The 20,756-nt window shown below is 41.6% G+C and overlaps 1 protein-coding gene across 3 annotated transcripts in view; it reads left to right on the plus strand.

Moving 5' to 3' along the window:
- ATP8B4 (ATPase phospholipid transporting 8B4 (putative)) overlaps window positions 1-20,756 on the plus strand; it is a 232,666-nt gene that overhangs the window by 194,245 nt on the left and 17,665 nt on the right. For all 3 annotated transcript variants that reach the window (XM_077764430.1, XM_077764428.1, XM_077764429.1), the window contains exon 24: window positions 18,395-18,478. In XM_077764430.1, the coding sequence (XP_077620556.1) occupies window positions 18,395-18,478 (84 nt within the window). The remainder of the gene's footprint in view (window positions 1-18,394; window positions 18,479-20,756) is intronic.

Below are 20,756 nucleotides of genomic sequence, written 5' to 3' on the forward strand. Positions count from 1 at the left end.
GCCACCCAGGCGCCCCTATAATTAAGTTCCTTAAATGTTTAGTTCAACTTAGCATGTTTCTTTTCTGTCTTCCTTCCTTTCCTCCCTCCCTCCCCCATTCCTTCCTTTCTTCCTTCCTTCATTACACCAAAATCTCTAGTTAATTGAACAATCTTTACTTGACCATAGTCAGTCCTGACTGACCCTTTGTGTGCTTTCCTGAGCTGGTGACTTGGGCTGGACCAATGGCTCTCAAGCTTTTGATGCATGGGAATCACCTGGAGGGCTTTTAAAGCACAGCTGCTTGGGCCCCACCAGAGTTTCTGAATCAGTAGGTCTGAGGTAAAGCCCAAGAATTTGCATTTCTAACAAATTCACTGGGAGATGCTGATGTTGCAGGTGGGGGAACCATAGGGCTGGCCAATATAGAAGAAAGTCCAAAATTATGTTGCCTTGAACCCAGAGTCCAGAATGAACCCCAGTCTGCTGACTTTTTGTTTAGTCCATGCTAGACTCTACTCATCTTTGCTGAGGCAGAGAGGCCAGTTAGGCAAACAACTTATCACCCAAAATAGATTTTTTTCCAGAAGGCTTAGAATCTCTTTACCCATCCTACAAAAGACTTCACCCCTGAGGTTATATATGCACAAATACATGGTCAGGAGAAAAAAAGGGGCGGGGGTCTGTTTCAGGGCAGAGAATTGCTTTCCCCAATTTATCTAGTCTATTCTGTTTTATCTAGCTCACCCATGAGCTCCATGAGGAAAGGAAGCACATTTGAGTCATCTATACCATCCATAATCTTGAATGGCACCTGGCATATAGAAGCATTTGGCCATTTCATGTTGTTGGGTGTTTCTAGAACACTTTCCTGTGCTTGAGGCAGATGCAGCAAGGATAGTCCTTCAGACATGCCTCCAGTCACTCCTGCAGGTTGCCACTTCTTCTGCCTACGCCCAGGGCTGTCTCTGCAGGCTCTACATCTGGTCCATATAAATGTATACAGTCTGACCAGCATGGTGGGAAAGGGGCTTGTGTCTTAAGATCTCAGTGTGATTATGGCATTGATTTCAGAATGTAGAATGGTGTTTTTTTGTGTGTTTTATTGTGTTAATATGAAAATTGGGCCACAAATGATGTATTTCCTAATAATTTATATATTGCTTCATTTTGGAAACACAGAGTGGATTTCCGGTTTTATTTTGTTCTTTGTAGGTCTTGATTTAAACAGAGCAGGGCGAATCCTCTTTAGACAGAGGAGCAATAACCTCACAAAACCAATTGAACTCCCGAGGGAGGGTCCTGGACAGCTATCTATTTTGCCCTAATTTTTATGCTGATTTGATCAAATCGGGACCTAGGCTTAGACTTACTGAACAAGATCCTTTGGTCGCACTATTTCAGACTTTCATTCATTGGATGACTATTTACTAATCCCCTGATACGTGTTAGACTGTGTTACCTGCTGGTGCTTATATCCCAGGCATGATGAAGGATGTCTAAGAGGTGCATTCTTAGTGGACATGGCAAAGTGTGATCTCACAAAATTTTATTAGCTGTCCACACTGTGGAGAATTTAAGGTTCCATTTTCAGACTTGTCAGAGAAATAGATAGGCTTGTCAGGAGAGTGGCAAATAGTAATTTGTCACCTTCTGTTGGAGAGGAAAAGGAAGCAAGTCACTGACAATGCTCGTGTAATGGCATCAATGTTATGGTGTCATCTTCTAGGGGGAATCATTATATTGTTGACACTAACAAGCAGAGATCAAAGCAAACTGCAATTATCGCTAACATTTAAATAGCACTTAGTGTGTACTAGGCATTGTCTAAATGTTTTGCCTGGATTAGCTCAATATTTGCAATAACCATATGAAGTAGGTTATATAATCATGGTCTATATTAGCTATTTTTAAAATACTTTTAAAAATTTGTGATTAAAAACACATAACATAAAATTTGATGTCTTAACCATTTTTAAGTGTATAATTCAATGGTGTTAAGTACATTCACAACAGGATATTGTGCAACAGATCTCCAGAACTTTTTCTTCTTGTAAAACTGACACTCTATACCCATTTGTTTGTTGAAAAACAACTGCCCATTTTCCCCTCCCTCCAGCCACTGGAAACCACTATTCTACTTTGTATTTCTATGAGTTTGACTGCAAAATTTGAAATGATCCATGTTCTGGTTCACTGATTCTTTCTTCTGCTTGGTTGAGTCTGTTATTGATGTCCTCTATTAAATTCTTCAGGTCAATCAGTATTCTTCAGGCTAGGATTTCTGTTTGTTTTGATTATTTCTATTTCTTTGTTGAACTTCTCATTTTGTTCATGCATTGTTTTCCTCATTTCATTTAATTGTGTGTTCTTGTAGTTTTCTGACCTTCTTTAAGAGGATTATCCTGAACTTTTTGTCAGTTCATAGATCTCCATTTCTTTACATTCAGTCATTCAGCATTATTAGCTTCCTTTGGTAGTGTTATTTTACCTGATTTTATGACCCTGATATTTTGAGTTGGTATCAGCACATTTGAGTAGGTGGTCTCTGTTTCCATACTTTACAGGTTTGCTTTAGCAAGGAAAGACAGCTCAGCTCCATTGGAGTACAAATGGGTAAGCCGGCAGCATCTGTGGGCAGTTGGGGCTTCCTCCAAGGTCTCTAGTCACTGTCTGTGCTCTGAGGTTAGAGGGACTGCCCCTTGCTGGGCTCTGTGATTGGGCAGAGCTACAGGCTAGGATCTGGAATTGCTCATTTGAATGAAGTCTTGAGTTGTGCTCCCTGACCAGATGGTACTATTGGCTAGACTCTTTGTTCATGAAGCATTGTAGGCAGGGCTTTGTGACTGGATGGAGCCTTAGCCTATGTCCTGTGATCAGTTGGGGCTCCAGAGTGTGCTCCCAAATTGATCTGGGTCACTGTCTGGGCTCCCTGATCAGGTGGGACTGTAGGTATGCTCCAGAATTGGGTGGGACCACTGGCTTGGCTCCCTGGCAGACTGAGGCTGCAGGCTATGTTCAGCAATTGGGCAGTACTGCAGGCTGAACTCTGCTACAGGGTGGGGCTGTAGGCTGGGTTCCCTGGATGGCTGGTATCATAGACTAGGCTTTGAAGCTTCCTAGGGTCACTATTCAGGGCCCCTGGTTATGTGGGGCTATGGAACCCAACTACTGGCTTGGGTTCCTACATAAACAGGGCTGTAGGATGGTCCTCAGGGATGTCTGGAGTTTCTGTTTGGGCAGGTTCAGAGGCTGTACTCAGCAGTTGGGTGGAACTGTGAATTTTCTTCCCTGCCTAGGTGGGATCATAGAATGGGCTCCATGGCAAATACAGCTCATTGGCTGGGTATTCAAATCAGGCAGAACTGCCACCCAAGCTCCTTGACCAGACACAGCCACTGACTTGGCTCTGCAGATTGGCAGAATCCCCAGCAGGGATCTCGGCTCCAGTACTGCTGCAAGTAGGAATGAGGTTCATGAAGATTTGAGTGCTGGTTGCTGTAAGCCTTAACGTCCAGCTCCATCTGATCCTCAGTGGTCGAGCCCTGCAGATTCCCCCAGTGATCCTCATGAGGCAAGACCTGAGTGGGACTCTTAGGAAGTGTCTTGCAATTCTTGGAGAGCTCAGTATCCACCTTAGGTTCTCTTTTCCCCACTGGAGAACCCACAGGCCCAAGGAGCTGTCTTGGTGAGGCACTGTACCAGCCTTGTGGAGGGGGATGTGGTCAGAGTGGAGTTGCTCCTCTTGCCAATCTAATGTGGTGTGCTTTTGCTTTAGGTCTTGGTTCTGGGATTTTCACAATGGTGTCTTCTCTGTCGATAGGTGTTTGTTGGTATTCTTATAAGGGAGACTGAAGCTGGAGGTGACTTGCATTGCCATCTTGATGACATCACTCCTGAGGTCACTTTTTTTTCAGAGAGCATATTTGTGGCTTCTGCCAGTTCTCTGGGGATGCTGCCTACCTGAGACCTCTTTCTCTGTTCCATGACTTTTCAAATTTGAATTGCAAACTCTGATGAATACCATTTGTGGTTCAAATTTTCACAAGAATTTTTTTGTCTCTTCTTTTAGCTAGTGCCAAGGTTGACATAGGCAGTCCCTCTTAGTGTGAAGATTTATTCTTCCTTTACTTTTACACTAAGGATTCAGGCCTTCAGCTACCTTAGTTTTTATAAGAATGTTACTTCCTCATGTGCCCTAATCTTGGCATCAGTAATGATGCTTGGATCACTCTAACGCACAATAGTGTGTTAGGATCTGTGAGACTTGATATTATTACCGAAACTCATTTGGTATGGAACCCCATTTTTCCAAGCAATCTGCATATTGTCCTCAGAATGATGCCGTAAGAGTCCACTTTGGGAAATTCTGGAATAGATGTCTCTATGGCAATGGTTGCAAAAACAGACATTACCCTGCTACTTATCCTGGTGCCATTGTTTTGGAGGCAGGAAGATGTACGAAGGACAAAATGATGCTAAGAATATTATCCCCATTGGAATAAGCTATTTATATGTTTCTCCCTTTCAAAAACTTGGATTTTTTAAATTAACTCTAGTCCAGGGGACAAAACAACCTTATTTTGTATGCTAAAGGGGGTGTTTACATTTAAGCTTCTGTAGTCTTTTCCAGTATCCTCAGTTTCTTTCTGATTATAAAAATCATTACATGTGACTATATATCAACCTTTACATATTGGAGACCATACTCTTTGTATCTTTGTTTAAAAAAAAAAAATCTAGGGCACCTGGGTGGCTTAGTTGGTTGAGCATTTGGCTCTTGGTTTCAGCTCAGGTCATGATCTCAGGGTTCCATGGGTTCAAGCCCCACCTTGGGCTCTGCTCACAGCATGGAGCCTGTTTAAGATTACCTCTCTCCCGCTTTCTCTGCCCCTCCCCCACTTGCACTGTCTCTGTGTCTCTCAAACTAAATAAATTTTAAAAAACAAACAAAAAAATTAATCGCGTTTTGAGAAACACCTCTGGTTTCACATTCTTTAAGAAATGTTATTTTTGTTAATGGCGTTCTGAAACATGGACTTATAAATTATTTGATTCTGATTTTGTGAATATTTAAGTTATTTCCATTTTAAATTTGATAATTCATTCCTTCCCCATATGAGTCACACAACATTGTCAAATTGCTAATAGGAATATTTGTTTACCATGTTGGGAAGAGAAAACAAAATGATGAATAGGACAAGTATCCTACCCACCTGGAACTCATTTTCTCATCCAGAGAATAAAGAAATAGATAAATAGGTCCAATAGAAAACTGTAATGGAAGCTAACATGAGAAAATGAGAAGAGGAGAAATGTGTGAGGTTCTGGCTCGATAAATCTCAAGTGAGCCCATGAATATTTTCTAAATTCAGTGGAGGTTTGAAGGTGTGAAATCTCACTATCTGCAGGGACTGAGGGGCTAGCTTGTAGAAAGATGTGAGTCAGTAGAGAACCAGGAGAAAAACCCTTCTCTCATAACTGAATGCCTTCCAATGGACCCGAAGAGTAGTTGAATTTGAAAACTCTTTTCAATTTCTGAAATTGCATTTAAACCCAACTTATTCGAAACACTTTAAAAACCACATGGCATTGGTGTGTGTGGGCACCTTAACAGTATTCTGTACAGCAAGGCGTGTCTGGTAGAAGAGGTGTCATACCACTATGACAGTGGGGCCCATGGTGTTTCCCAGCCTCACCCGCATGTGTGTGCCCTGGTGTGCCAGGAGTCTGGGGACTGGCTGTGAGGATGACATGGATGTGGAACCAGGAACGGTAGGGACTGTTGTCTTTTCCATTCCCTGGCTTTCTCTAGAAAGTTGTGATTAGCAACAGGTTTAACTGAAAAATCTTTTGGCTTTTTTCTTAGCCCTGTTTTCCCAAAGACAATATGCTGTACTTGAGGCAACTGAAAAGAAAACAAGATATTTGGGAGAGACTCTAGTCTAAGAAAATGAGAACTTTTGAATAGGGGACATTTTTGCAGTGATTTCTTTTCCCCCAGTTGAAATGTTATCTGGCTTTGGCCTTCAAAGCCATGCATTGGGTGACACAGCTTTCGTAGCCCCTAAAACCCATTAGATAAACACTTAGTTCCAGTCTTTCAGTGAAAGTCAGCCATCTGAGATCTTCCCACCCCTGCCATCTCTCTCTTACGTTGCTTCAGTGGAATTGAAAGCTCCGCAGTGAAATGGAGCCAGTAGTAATAAAAACTCTAAAGCCTGGCAGATTTAATAATAGCAAACATGTGTTTAGAGGCCCTACCTTGGGAGTCGTGGTCCCCAGTCATTTGTCTGTCCAATCCTGACAGGAGTGAGGCTCACACACACATCCTGTGACACACCAACCTAGAATCATTGAATTCCCATTCATTTAACAAGAATAAACTGAGGGCCAGTTGAGGGCTAAGTGCTCTCCAAGGACACCAGAATGAACCAGAGGGATGCAGTTCCTGCCCTCAGGGAACTTACAGTCTGGAAACGATTTTATTTTCATCAATGTAAAACTGATGTTGAATAACTCCATAGTCACTTTTGGTGGAAAATAAGGATTTTTCCACAGACTTTTTTTGAATTAAATTTGTCAGGGATGAGCTACACCTTTGGGGCCAACCCTGTTTAATCCCAATATGATTCATGAGCACTTTAGTACTTCTTTCCTACACCTCTCAATAGATTGCTTTGAAGTAAGCCACTCTGCAGCTGAGAACATCCATCAAATGTAAACAGATTGTGCTTTCTTAGACACAATGTTGACTTTTAAAAACACCAGTTTAATTTCTTAATGAAGTGACATGTGCTATTTCTTGACTACTTTGGCCTGTCTCTGGGGGCCTGGTGAATTTTATCCAGGCTCTTCTTCTCTGAAGATAGCTCCAAGAGATTCCCATCAATGTCCCATCCTGGTAGGTGGGCTGGGGCAGATGTGCAAGCCAATCCGGCTGTGGCATGCAAAGCTCCAAGGGATGGGGGCGGGGGTGGGGGGTGACACCATTGATTGCCTGTCAGATGGTGGTGGCCTTAGGACATCTCAGATGGATAATGATGTGATGCAGGCTGGTTTGTACTTGGTTTGTGGGCTTGCCCCTGGTTAATTTCAGGGCCCAGCCTCTGTTGTGGTTGCTTTGGAACACATGGGGAAGGAATCTGCTTGGGAAGGACAGCACTCCTTTCACTTGCCTAGCTGGGTGAATTTTCTTTGGAGAAACAGCTGGAACACAGAACAAAAAGTGTGTGTTTTGTTGAAATCTAGACTCTTTACTCTGTCAGGAAATGTCAGAGATATTGAGTCCGCCTCCTCCTTTTACAGAGGAGGAGCCTATGTCCTGCAAGATCTGAGAGTCCGTGGTGTGCAAGGCTGGGACTGGACTCTACATCTTCTGATGCTCTCTTCAGTGCTCCCTCTACTCTGCTTGATAAGTGGGCTCTCTAATTGTCATAGACTTGGAAGAGAGAATGGCTATATCTTCTTTTTAAAAAAAAAACTGTTTTCACCCAACCCCTAGTCAGGGAAGTTGTTTGCTTTATTTGATATAGGAGAGACATTTGATAAAGGAGAAACATCCAGCAACACTCAGTATAATGTGATTATGATGAGAAAACCCACTCTTATTGAGAGAGCTAGTGTCTTGGGTGGTTGTCTCCTATAGCTTAGGCCCTTAGAAAGGGCAGACTGCTTTCTGGAATTATCTGGAAGCTTGAGGCCTTCCTTCCCTGCCCCCCCCAGCAAACACTCCTACCAAACTGCCACTGAGGGAGAATTTAAATATAATCTATCCTGCTGAGATTTCCAACAAGATTTCTGGATCAGAGCAGTTTGGATAAAGGTCAGAGAAATCTCTAAATTGAAATCATGGGCCCTTTTTTAACACGTCTTAACCCAATCTGTTATCAAAGCCTGCATGGCTTTCATGGAATCCACTATGGGCCTGTGTGTACCATTTATATGGGTAGCTTATTTTAAAAGCACCCTATACCTCAGGATTTTTAATAAAGGTGAACTTTCCCCCACCAGGGACAGAACCAAAATATAAAAACCGACCACCGCTGGTTGAAGCCCCTATTTAAGAAATTCACGTCTGCAACTATGCAACTGCTGGCACTGTGTACTCGTGGGATGATATTATCTGATGACGATTTATCATTGTCAGTGAGATACAGAGCTGTGTATGTTTTTAAAATTCTGCTGTGATATGGAAACAATTATCTTGTCAAGTCTAGAAAAACTTTAGTTCTGTCAAACAATATAAGAAAATTCAAAAATTTGGAAGTGAAATTTTAGAGTGCGACTAATCTCCAGGCTTTGATGACTTCATGGATGTAGTTACCTGTGAGTCCATCTCAACCTGGCACGGTGGTTCCTTTCCCCCTTGCCTTCCAGATGTGCTCTGTGGAAAACCCAGGGAGGGGTGGGCGCTCAGGCTGGGGCCATTCTTCCTGGCTCCTGCTAGTGGGTTTCTGTTAATTACACAAATCAGTAACAGATGTGCTGAGACTGAGCACCTCATACTTATTCCACAATGTGTTTTCTTTAAATGACAAATATTTTTTAAGGCCAAAAACAAAAATATCATTATATAGTTTTCCTCTACAACACACAGCAAACTGCGGGGAGGTACATGAGAGTCTATCCTGTCATTTGAACACGGACCTAAGCCAGTGGTCTCAGAGTGGAAAACCTTTGGTAAGTGTTTAAGAGCCTTATGAAGGTCTATTTAAATGTGGTGGTCTATAAATCATAGATTGTGTATTCTTCAAGCTGTTATATCGTAATTTGTAGCTGGAGTATTTTTACTCTATATAAAATGGTTGACAAGTTTGGTAAATTGCTTCCACAAAGAAGGGAGTCAGGAGAAGCTTTCCTTAAGGAAAACAGGAAAGTTGGAAAAATGGAGAATTCTTCTCTCCCTTTTTTTTCTGATCTGTGAAGAGACATTTAGATGTTTTCAAACAAACTAGTAGGATCTCACAGGTACGTGGCTTTTCTCTCTTATTCAGAATATTGGATGTGGGAAAAGAAAATTTGGAAGTAGAGGAGGCTATGGCTACCCCTAGGAGTCCAAGAGCCCTGGGACAAATACTTGTTCACAGAACTTCTGTTTATAATTTGAGTCCCCCAAAGTCAGAGTGCCTCCACAGTTTGACTGGTCTAGTCTCAGACCAGAGTGCTTTCCACACCAGAGGCTCCAGAGTAATCATTTTCCCTCCCTTTTCTACCCTACCATCTCTTTGGGGGACCTGGTCAACCTACATGTGTGCACATGTGTGTTTCAGATGGAGGTGGTAGAGATAGCTGTAGATGGCTTGAGCATGTCTGGAAGGGGAGAAGCCGGGATGGGTTCCATGTGGGTTGTCATCTGGGCTAGTGTGTCCCGCCCCGCTGGTCCTAGTCACCATAGGGGGCCTTAAAAACTTGCTGAGGTTATCTAAGGACCTTATGAAGAAATGGAGCATTTACTAGAATAACTATTTAAGTACTTGGTGATATCTTACAAGGAGAGGAAGAAGTCTATTGTAGAAGAAATACTGCTTTGTGGAGCCCCTTAAAGCCTAAACTGTATTAAGCCAGTGCACATCACCCAGAAAGGTGTTTTTTTAACCTTTTTTAAAATGTTTATTTATTTTTGAGAGGTGTGTGTGTGTGTGTGAGAGAGAGAGAGAGAGAGAGAGTGAGTGAGTGTGAGGAGACACAGAATCTGAAGTAGGCTCCAGGCTCCAAGCTGTCAGCATGGAGCCTCATGTGGGGTTGAACTCAATAACTATGAGATCATGACCTGAGCTGAAGTCAGACGCCCAACCAACTGAGCCACCCAGGCACCCCTGGAATGTGTTTTTTATTTAAAGGTGAATGACTCAAGTTAACACATTTTGGTAGAGCCTGAGGTAATACTAGAATGAAGAGTGATTGACGTAATTAAATTTTCATAAGGAAAATGCTTAACTATATTAAGATATTCAGTTTCCTTTAAATCTTGTCCTAATTTTCCGTTGATTTCATTAATATAGTAGTTTATTATAAAAATAAATGGCTATAGCAATAAAGAATTATATTTTCATAAAAGTTATAATTAGTGGAGAAATACACCTTTTTCTTTATTCATTAAACATACCACTCAAAGCTTGGATCCTTGAATGTTTCTCCTTCCCTCCTCCTTTCCTTCTCTTCCTCCCATTCTCCTTCCCTCCCTCCCTTCCATATATAATAAAAGTGTTCACTAACTGAGCACTAAATATGTGTCAGGTGCTGCTGTACTGGTTTTATTCATCTGGTTGGATATTAAAGGCTTCCCTCAAATCCCCGCTTACTCAGAGAGACTGAGTATCCTTACTCAAAGACACACAGTTCTGTCTTTTGATTCCAGTGCCCTTACACTTAAGACACCAGCATCCTTGTGTTGCATACTTGCCACGTGCCAGGCATTGACATAGGTTCTTGGGCCCCCAAAGATGAATAAATCCTATAACTTGCTCCCAAGGAGCTTGCATCCTAGTGGGGGATGGGACTAGAAATCAGCAAAGAGGGCCACCTGTGTGGCTCAGTTGGTTGAGTGTCAAACTTGATTTTGGCTCAGGTCATAATCACAAGGTCGTGGGATGAAGCCCCACATCACTCAGCGTGGAGCCTGCTTGGGATTCTCTGTCTCTCTCCCGCTGCCCCCTCCCCCACTCATACACCCTCTCTTTTTCTCTATCTAAAAAGAAAAGAAACTAGCACATAAATAATTGCAAGTTGAATTATGAAGCAGTGGGGTGTGTACCATGGGACCACCAAGGAGTGGGCCTGGAACCCAAGCCTAGAGGGTAGGGGTGGGCAGGGCTCACAACGGCTCCTTGAAAGATCTGTCCCTGGGCCAACCCTTCTAGAATCATAGTGAAGCAGGTGATGAATAAGAAAATGGACATCCTAGGAGGGAGGACAACAGGAGGAAAGTCACAGAGGTAAAGAAAGACTGGGCTGAAACACAAGCTATCTGGAATGGTTAAGTCAGTGATCCGGGGCTTAACTTGATATGTGGTGTTGGAGAGGGAGAGAAATAGCAAATTTCTGGCTGGGGTTCTGGAATGAATGTAGCAGTGTCAGAAACACGTATAGGGAACATGGGAAGAGGGCCTAGTTAAGAGGGTGTGAGAATGAGTTCAGGTCTGGACATACTGAGTTTGAGGAGCTGTGGCACATCCTCGGGACAAAATTTAGTAGGAAGTTGAGTATGTAACTTTTACCAAAAGTTGTAAAGTAAGTAACTCAGCACATATTTAGAGAGTACCTACCATTGGCTGACACAGTTCTAGGCACTGGAGTAACAGATATAAGTAAGTCTTTCTTGCATGGATAGTATATCCTAGTGAGATAAAGACAGATAATAAAGAAGTAAATAAGTAAGAAAATTTCAGAATTGTCATTAAGAAAGAATGGGGTAATGTAAAACGTCTCATTGAGAAGGAAACATTGGAGTTATGACCTGAGTGTTCAGAGGAAACTTTCATATGGATACTCTGGGGTTAAAGTCTTCCAGGGAAAGGGCATAGCAAGTGCAAATCTCCTGAGGAAGGAATGAGCCCAGTCCTAGAGGAAGATCATTAGTGAAGCTGAGGCTGCGGGAGGGGAGTGAGTGTGGTGAGTGAAGCTGAAGAGGAAGGCAGCCATGGAATCAGGAAATGCTTTAGGCCTCTGTGAAGAGTCTGGATTCCATCCCACATAAAATGGGAAACCATTGGAGGTTTTGGGTCTGGGTGAATGCTAACATTATCATTTTACATGACAAAACCCAGCATACAAATTGTATTTCTTGTATACTCTCAACTATAAAGCAATGTGAGGAACCGGCCTTTAAGGAAACTTGCCAAAGGACACCATAGATAGAGAGAAGTGGTTTATGCAGTGGTCAGTGTTGTGAAGGCTGAGGGCAGAGTCACAGGGCAGGAACTTGGTCCTGACATTTTCTCTGCCAGCAGTTCTCAAACCTTCATGATCTGAGGACTGTATCTATCAACACTTATCATATTGGAAATTAAAATGGAGGAAACATTTAAACATCCCTTTATTAATTAAAAGCCTGAACCTATGGCATGTTTACCTAAATGACATATTTTAATGAAAAAAAGAAAAAAGATTGTATTTTCCAAAACAAAACACAAACTAGTGAGAAGAGTCATTTTTTGTACTTCATCTCTTACTATTTGGCACAGCAGGAGGCAGCCGGGTTCTCATAGCTGCTTCTGCATTCTGTTGGTTATGATATCACAAATCATACACACTCATGGGAGAGTGACAGTGAAAATAAAATATATATAACTGCTTAGTATCATTGTGAAAATAGTCTTGACCTGTGAATCCCCTAAAAGTTTCCTGGGCTAGACTTTGAAATCTTTGTGTTGGAGGGATGATGTTGGGCAATCTCCTAACCTTGGTGGGCCTCAGTTTCCCCATCTTTAAATTGAAGTATGCTAATGGTACCAACCCCATAGGGTCATTGTGAGGACGTAATGACTCAGTATATGTTGAGTCCTTAAAACAGTGCCTGGAACATAGCAGATGCTCAGTAAGTATCAGTTCGTTTTCTTTTTGTTCCTGTGATTCTGAGTGGCAGTAAAAAATCTCTGAAGATATTGCAAAAACTCATTTATTTTTTTTAAAGTAGTTTATTGTCAAATTGGTTTCCATGTAACATCCACTGCTTATCCCAACAAGTGCCCTCCTCCATGCCCATCACCCCGCTCTTCCCCTCTCCCCCACCCCATCTCCCCTCAGTTTGTTCTCAGCATTCAAGAGCCTCTCATGGTTTGCCTCCCTCCCTCTCCCCAACTATTTTCCCCCTTTTTGTCCCCCATGGTTCTCTATTAAGTTTGCAACAACTCACTTTAACTTTATTTTCACTGACCTTTACCTTCCTGTCTTCTCTTTTTCCAGTTGTGAAATGAGGTTTCAGATCTGAGTACCGACTTGCAAATGCCACTGCCAAATAACTGTAGATTTTAATGCTAACCTGTTTGTTAGCAAATCAAATGATGGCACTTTGTGCCATTATTTCCCATATTCTTTCTTTCTTCATAATACCTGAAATCATCTCTTCTCAGCTAGTGGAAGCTGAATGGGGAGGAGGTGGAGGAAGAAGTGATTTGATAACATCAGCTTCTGCTTGGGGCTATAAGACTTCATTCAGTTTGACTGCTTCTCTCCTCTTACATTTTCCATACTTTAATCATGACACGAATTGGTACACTCAGGGTATGAAAGTCAGTCATCCAGTAGTTGATTTGTGGCAGCTACCAATGCCTGGATCATTCAACCCTCCAAAGATAGTGACTGAACTGGCTTGGGGTGTGATATGGGCATCAGGATTTTTAAAATCCCCCCAGTGTCCAAAGTATCACCAGGCAATGACTAAAACAGAAGGCCACATATTTCCTTTTTTATTGTAAAATATAATGAATCCACAGAGTAGGTAATACATAAATGTCAGCTTAACAAACTGTTGTAAAATGAGCCCCATGCAACCATAATCCACTGCAAGAAACAGAGCTTTGCCAAACCTCCAAAGCTCCCCTTGCTTTTTCTCAGTCATGCTCTTCTTTCAGCTCTTTAGAGATAACCATTACCCAGACGTTCTGTAATCTCTTTGTTGCTTTGTTTTACAATTTTCCCGTATGAGCATGTATCCTTAATGCAGAGTAAACTGACACATTTTTCAATTTTATTAATATGGAACCATACTTCTTTGGCTTCTTTTGCTCAACCTTCTATATTTTTAAAATTCATTTGTATTTTTTCAAGTTTATTTATATATAGAGAGAGAGAAAGGTAGCTGGGGAGGAGCAGAGAGAGAAGGAGAGAGAATCCCACACTGTCAGCATGGAGCCTGACAGAGGGCTCAAACCCACAAACCGTGAGATCATTAGACCAAACCAAGAGCTGATGCTTAACCAACTGAGCCACCAGGTACCGTGTGTGTGTGTGTGTGTGTGTGTGTGTGTGTATGTGTATGTGTGTGTGTGTGTGTGTTTTAATATAGGTGTAGTTCCTCGCTTTTCACTATTCTGTAATATTCTGTTATATCAGTATACCACAAAGTCTTTCTCCACTCCACTCCTGATGAATGTTTTGGTTGTTTCTGGTTTGGGGCTATTACAACCAGAGCTGTTATGAGCATTTTCTTATGTCTCTTGGTGCACAAAGGCAGATACTCTGAACGTGTATCTAGAAGTGGAATTATTGCTTATCCAAAGAAAGAGCAGAGGGGCCAAGCGACAGTTCTGGCGGACTCTCAGTGTAGATAGGAGTTGGTGTGTGGGATCCTGTTAACATTCCTGTTCTGGGCTGGGTGCCTGGAAGTGTATACTGCTCTGAGCCACAGGCCTTGGGAGTGTTGATGGTCTGTCTACACGAGGCAACTGAGAAGCACATGATCATCTGCTTTTGGTTGTTCCCTAGGACTAGAGGGACAAGTTTCATGCCCATCAATAGTTGAGATCTTCATGAAACACACTGCACTCTGAGCTGGGACCCAAGGGAAGCCTCTTGGCAATTGGGTCACAGGCTGCACTATGGAAGGACAGCTGGCTGGTCCCCCAAATGTCAGGCCTTCCTCCCATCCTCAGAATCTGCTTAGAAGGAAGCAAACAGTCTCTGGAGAAAGAGACCATTATCCTATGCCTTAAAGTAGTTCTTAAACTCTAATTTTCTCCGTGATCTTAACAGGCAATTTCCTGCTGTATTGTTATGTTAGTTCATTGATGCTTTGATGGAGATGTGCTTTGCTTTCTTTATTCTCAACTTTTTTTTCATTATCTTCAGTGAGCAATTTGGTATGAATCAATTGTAGGGGGCATTCCCTCATCCTATATGAACACTGTAAACCCAGGCTTAATTCAGAGACCTCTGCTAAAATAGCCTGGGCGCTTCCAGGTAATGATGATGAGCTAGCTCTTCCATTCTCTTCTCACCGTTGCCTGACACTCTGGGCTACTGCTTTGCCCTTCAGCACATTTTCTCTTGCCATGTTGAGTCTGTGTTCCTTCAGATGGCTTTTGCTGTTTTGTGTTACTTTGCTCCAAGCATTGACATAGGCTGAGGTATGCTAGAGCTGGCCCATATTGGTTCATAAAGATGATTGTTTAGTTTTGAGAAATTATGTGAGCCAGTGTTTAAACACAGCCATTATTAAAAGTTGAGTTCTATAAACTTAACAGAGGACCATGGGGGAAGAGAATGGGAAAAATAGCTTTAAACAGAGAGGGAGGCAAACCATAAAAGACTATTGAATGCAGAGAGCAAACTGAAGGTTGATGAGCAGAGTGGGTGATGGGCATAGAGCAGGGCACTTGTTAGGATGAGCACTGGGTGTTGTAAGCCACTAATCATGGAAATCTACCCCCCAAACCAAGAGCAGACTGTATACACTGTATGTTAGCTAACTTGATCATAAATTAAAAAAATAAAAAATAAAATTAATAAAAAATAAATTATATTGAAAAAAAGTTTATTGATCCTCAAGTCATCACTTCCTTATTATTTTACCATATTTTACTATTTATGCAACTGAAGTTATTTATATCTGTTGGATATATATGGTAGAAATACTATGTAATGGCGTAATATAGCACATATCTTCTCAATGTCACATTTAGTGATGTCACTGCATAAACAACCATGGGAGAAATATTTACACCTTGGAAATTGGCAAATACTCCACATTGGACCTTTTCCTCCCTCCTCCCTCCCTCCCTCCTTCCTTCCTTCCTTCCTTCCTTCCTTCCTTTCTTTCTCTCTTTCTCTCTTTCTCTCTTTCTCTCTTTCTTTCTCTCTTTCTTTCTTTCTCTCTCTCTCTCCCTCCCTCCCTCCCTCCCTCCCTTCCTCTCTTCCTTCCTTCTTTCTTTCTTTCAGCACATTTTAAATACTTAGCATAGGGATACCTGGGTGGCTTAGTTGGTTAAACATCCGACTTCAGCTCAGGTCATGATCTCACGGTTCATGGGTTTGAACCCCGCATCTGGCTCTGTGCTGACAGCTAGCTCAGAGCCTGGAGCCTGCTTCAGATTCTGTGTCTCCCTCTCTCTCTGACCCTCCCCTGTTCTCATTCTCTCTCTCTCTCTCTCTCTCTCTCTCAGAAATAAACATTAAAAAAATTTTTTTAAATAAATACTTAACATATCACTGGACATAGGACACCTTTTCAAATGCTTACAATAGGGTTGAAACAGACTCAAAGAATACAGTTTAATAGGACTCAAAGAATTATGAAAGGAAATTATCAATTAGAGAACTTAAAAACTGGTAATTAGAAGTGGTCATTCTAAGTCATAAGCCTACTTTTCTTGATAGTAGTCCCTAAAGATGCTGTCTCATCTAAATCCTGTCTTGGCTATTTATTAGTGGTAAAATTCAACTTTTCTGCCTAGTTTTGACCTACTCTGAAAAAGAATGACATTGTACAGATCTTTCCTACATGGATTCCAGGCCTCAACTCTGAGATACACACCGCCCTAACATTGAACTCCCTCGAAGATGATTGACACCAGGAATGTCCATGTTCCTTACTTCTTCCCATGGGGCTAACTTTGCTCAGAATACAGTAATCAATATATTTCAGTGTCTGGTTTATTCAGTGTTGAATAAAGCCACCTGTGGAACTTCAACAGAATAGTCCAGGTTGAGATTTGGCTTTTGAAAATTGGTCTTCATTTCCCCTTTCCTTGAATAAATATACATCCATCTCAAAAATAAACAGTGACACTAAGACAGGGTAGTCCAAATCCATATTTAGCAATAAAGACACCAAAATATTCTCTCTTCAGTATAATCTACACGCACACACGACATAACTTAATGGATTGTCTTATTTACATAACTATATGGAAACTACCTTTAGCTTCTCTGTCGAGAACATTGCATTTAAGATTCCTAATTGCTTTCTGAACTTCCCTAAGAAGAATGTGTACTTCAGAATATATTGAAAACTCAACACTTCACCCTGCTGGTCACCTGACTTCCCTCTTTCATCTGGCCTCTTTAGTGGCCTCCTAATTGGCTTCTCAGCTTGCACCACTGCCCCTCTTCAATCTGTTCTCAGCACAGCATCCAGAGTGATTCTGTTAAAATATAAATCAGATCAGGGTGTTCCTTTGTTCAGAATTCTCTAATGTCTTCCCATTTCACTTAGGGAATAAGCCATAGTTACCTACATAGGATCCAACTCCTTATTCCTTTAACATCCATTATTCTCCCTATAGGTTACTCACTTTTCTCTAGCCAATTGGGCTTCCCAGATGTCCCATGAATGATGTTATCTTTCCTTGGGGATTCTCTTGGGATCTACCTGTTGTATGGAATGCTCCTATCCCAGAAAGCTGCATAATTTGATCGTGTATTTCTTTCAGACCTTTTCTCAATGTCATTTCTTAGTGACATTTTCTCCAGTAACCTTATTATAATTACAACCCCATCTACCTTTCCTATCTATCTTTCTTCACTAGTATTTATCATATAGATATGTATGTGTATATATGTCTGTATATGTGTATATAATCTTATTTATTGCCTGTTTTCTGCCACCATTAGAATGTAAATTTTATGAAGAATTTGTATCTGATTATAGCATGTTGAATCACCATTGCCTAAAATCTAGCACAAAATAGATTTTTGATAATTATCGAATGGATGGATGGATGAATGGATGATAGAGTGGTAGAACAGACATTGGTTAGGAGCTGGAGACCTAGGTTTTGGTTTTTTGCCTTTTCCAGTGATAAGTTTTACAATACTTACTACATTTTGTTTCCACTTTCCATTCTCAGCAAAATGGGAATACAACAACTGTTTCGTGCGCCTCAGTGACTTATGCAAGGAAGTACTCTATACAAGTGTATGGGGTATTTTATTTGTCTAAGTCATTTACACCCAGTATACTGAGCAGCTAGTTCCATGCCCACTTTATTTTAAACCACTCCCAAGAAAAAAACGATCCATCTGAACACAGGGTAGGGCTGACAGGTTCATTTTTGCATCTCCCTCTGAATATTTTAGTGGGTCCTTTACTTACAACTTAGGCCAGATCATTAGATTTACTGTAAAAGCCATTGAGAACCTGAAGAATGCAATAGCTCACCACAGGGTCCAGGGCCTTCTGTGTGTCTAGTGTTGTGTTGGATGTTACACATATATGATCTCCTTTCATCTCCAGGGCAGCTGTGCAAGGAGAGAGTGGCTTTATTTTAAAGATGAAGAAATTGAAGTTTAGAGGGATCTAATATCCCACTGAGACAGCAGGGCTGAAAAGAGCCAGAGCCAGGGGAGAACTCATGTCTGTTGCTAATATCAAACTCTCATCCATCTCAGTAAATTGAGATATTTAATCCAAGAGCCTAAAAGTGAATATTCTTCTGTGAATGGTGTTTCTCACTGACATGTTCTTTCTTTTCAGACTGTTTACGACCCGTGGTTCATTGCCCTTTTTAACATTGTTTACACATCACTGCCTGTTTTAGCCATGGGGATTTTTGACCAGGTATGTATTTTTTTTTTTTTTTGTCTTTATAACTTATTTTGTTTTGTTAATGCTTTTTAGTTGCTTCTAGATCTTAAGTAGAAAACACAAGTCATGGAAAGAGTCCAAGAATGTCCATTGTTTGAATAGGTGTGGCATGGATTGGAAACCCTTCCAGCTCCCTCACTTCTCCCAAACAGTTCTCTGATCAAAGTTTGGCTCCTCTCTTGTTTGAGACTCACACCCCACCTTATTGCTCTAAAGGCTCTAAGACATCCTACATGAATTGGTCTCGATATTTTATATTGGTCCAGCATTTCCCAGGCTTATAAGACTTTAGTTCTATTTATTTATTTTTTGCATAGTACCTTTTAATATGCGTCAGAACTAGTGCCTGTGGTTCACCCACTGGAAAATGCTACAATAGCCCCCAAATGCAGAGAACCACAGTGAAAGAAAATCATGGAACCCATTGGATTGCAGAGGGCCAGCATCTGTGGTGAGATTTTCCTTGGCCACCACAGTCCAGAACAGAAAGGAAGTAGAGGTCAGTGGAGTACCCTGCCAGTGGGAAAGGAAGACATGAAGCCCCACAGCCATGGAGAGAAGGGACACAGTCTTTTTTCCAGCTCAAAGTGCTTGAGGAGAGAGGAGAGGGAATCAATTACAAAAATGGTGGGTCCTTGGCACACTCATTCACTGCCTCGGAAGGTACTTCCTGGAAGGGAAAAGTCTGGCTGCCTATGAGGAAGTGGAAGGCTAGCCAGAGGAGTTTCCATGGCACAATTAGAATGAATTGTTTTAAAAAAATTATTTTGGAAGTATATTTGAAGAGACCAGATTTTCTCTAGGCTGCTTTTACACTCGTTTGCTAGGCCTCATTTTTCTGGCCCAAAGCTGTCTATTTCAAATTATAAATTGTCACGTTGTAAGCTCACTCCACTCTCCCATTCTGTGCCTTTGTAGTTAGTTGTCTCACTTTTTGTATGTAACAAGGGCAGTGTGTGAGTGACATATTTTATGGAATTCTATAAAAACATAACAAACTCCTAAAGACTTTAGATGTAAAGGACTAAGCACATTCATTTCCAAGTTCCTGTGTTTACAAGCATTTCTTTTCTCGGTGCTTTGTAGCTGCCTAGAATGTGGAATAAAATAATAAAAATAAAGCAGTTTCTGGGAAAGGATGGTTGTTGTGCAATTCTGACAAAAAAAAAAAAATAATCAGGCCCCTTACTGCCATCAAGTTAAGTGTCTGTCCCTCTCCTTTCTTACTTTGTCAACTTTGTCCCCTACATGGATCACAGGATCATGAAATGTTATGCTGTAAGGCCTCTGTGATCATCTATGATCTGCTCATTTTATAAGGAAGAAACCAAACCTCAGGTCACTGCCCTAAAGCCAGACAGCCAGTTTGTGACAGAACTCAGCCTAGTGCCAGGCCACCTGACTCTGAGATGGCAATGCTACTACTATTATTATTATACCACATTATTTTGTTTGTTATTATTTATAGAAGCATCTGGTTGTTGTTTTTTTAAATTATTACTTCTGGTGTGGCAAGAACACTGCTGAATACATGAATTTAATCATGACAGTGGTCCTGTAAGGGAGGTGCTATTGTTTGCATGCCTGGAGATCAGGAAACTGAGGCTCAGACAGGTTAAGTAATGGGTGTAAGACTATATACCTGCTATGCAGCAGAACTAGGGTTTGGACTCAGGATTGTCTGATTTCAAAGCCTGTGCATGTTATTTCACTAGTCACTGGACTAGAGAAGGAAGTACCAGCAGCATTTCAAAATGGGACTTCCTAAAGAGAATATGTCAGTATTCTTCATAGGACCCCATTCAATAAGACTGGGGCCATCCCACAAGTAGGGAGGAGAACCTGGTCTGCCTTCAGAGTTCATGCCTATGTTGCTCCCATTTTGGGTGCTTCTCTTCCAGTCATGGTCCTCTGATGTCCCTGGTGGTCAGGACTTGCCATCCTTTTTGGTTTGGGCATTTGGCTTTAGTGCTCACTGGTCATGAGGATTACTTTGGAGCTGGTGGGAAACGCTGAGTCTCAGGCCCTGCCCCCAACCTATTGAATCGTCATTTGCTCCCCAGATGATTTATGTGCCCATTAAGTTTGAGAAGCACTGTTTTAGTTTCTCCCAGGACGTGTTTGGGGCCACACATACCTTCTCATTCTGTCTACATTATTTCTCTCGAACAGCTGTTGTTGGAACCCTCAATGTAGAACACTCAGCTCTTCAGGCTCAGCTTCCTTCCCACTGGAATTTCCCCCTTTCCCT

Source organism: Crocuta crocuta, unplaced genomic scaffold (assembly GCF_008692635.1).
Source record: "Crocuta crocuta isolate KB4526 unplaced genomic scaffold, BGI_CrCroc_1.0 scaffold102, whole genome shotgun sequence".
Taxonomy (NCBI): domain Eukaryota; kingdom Metazoa; phylum Chordata; class Mammalia; order Carnivora; family Hyaenidae; genus Crocuta; species Crocuta crocuta.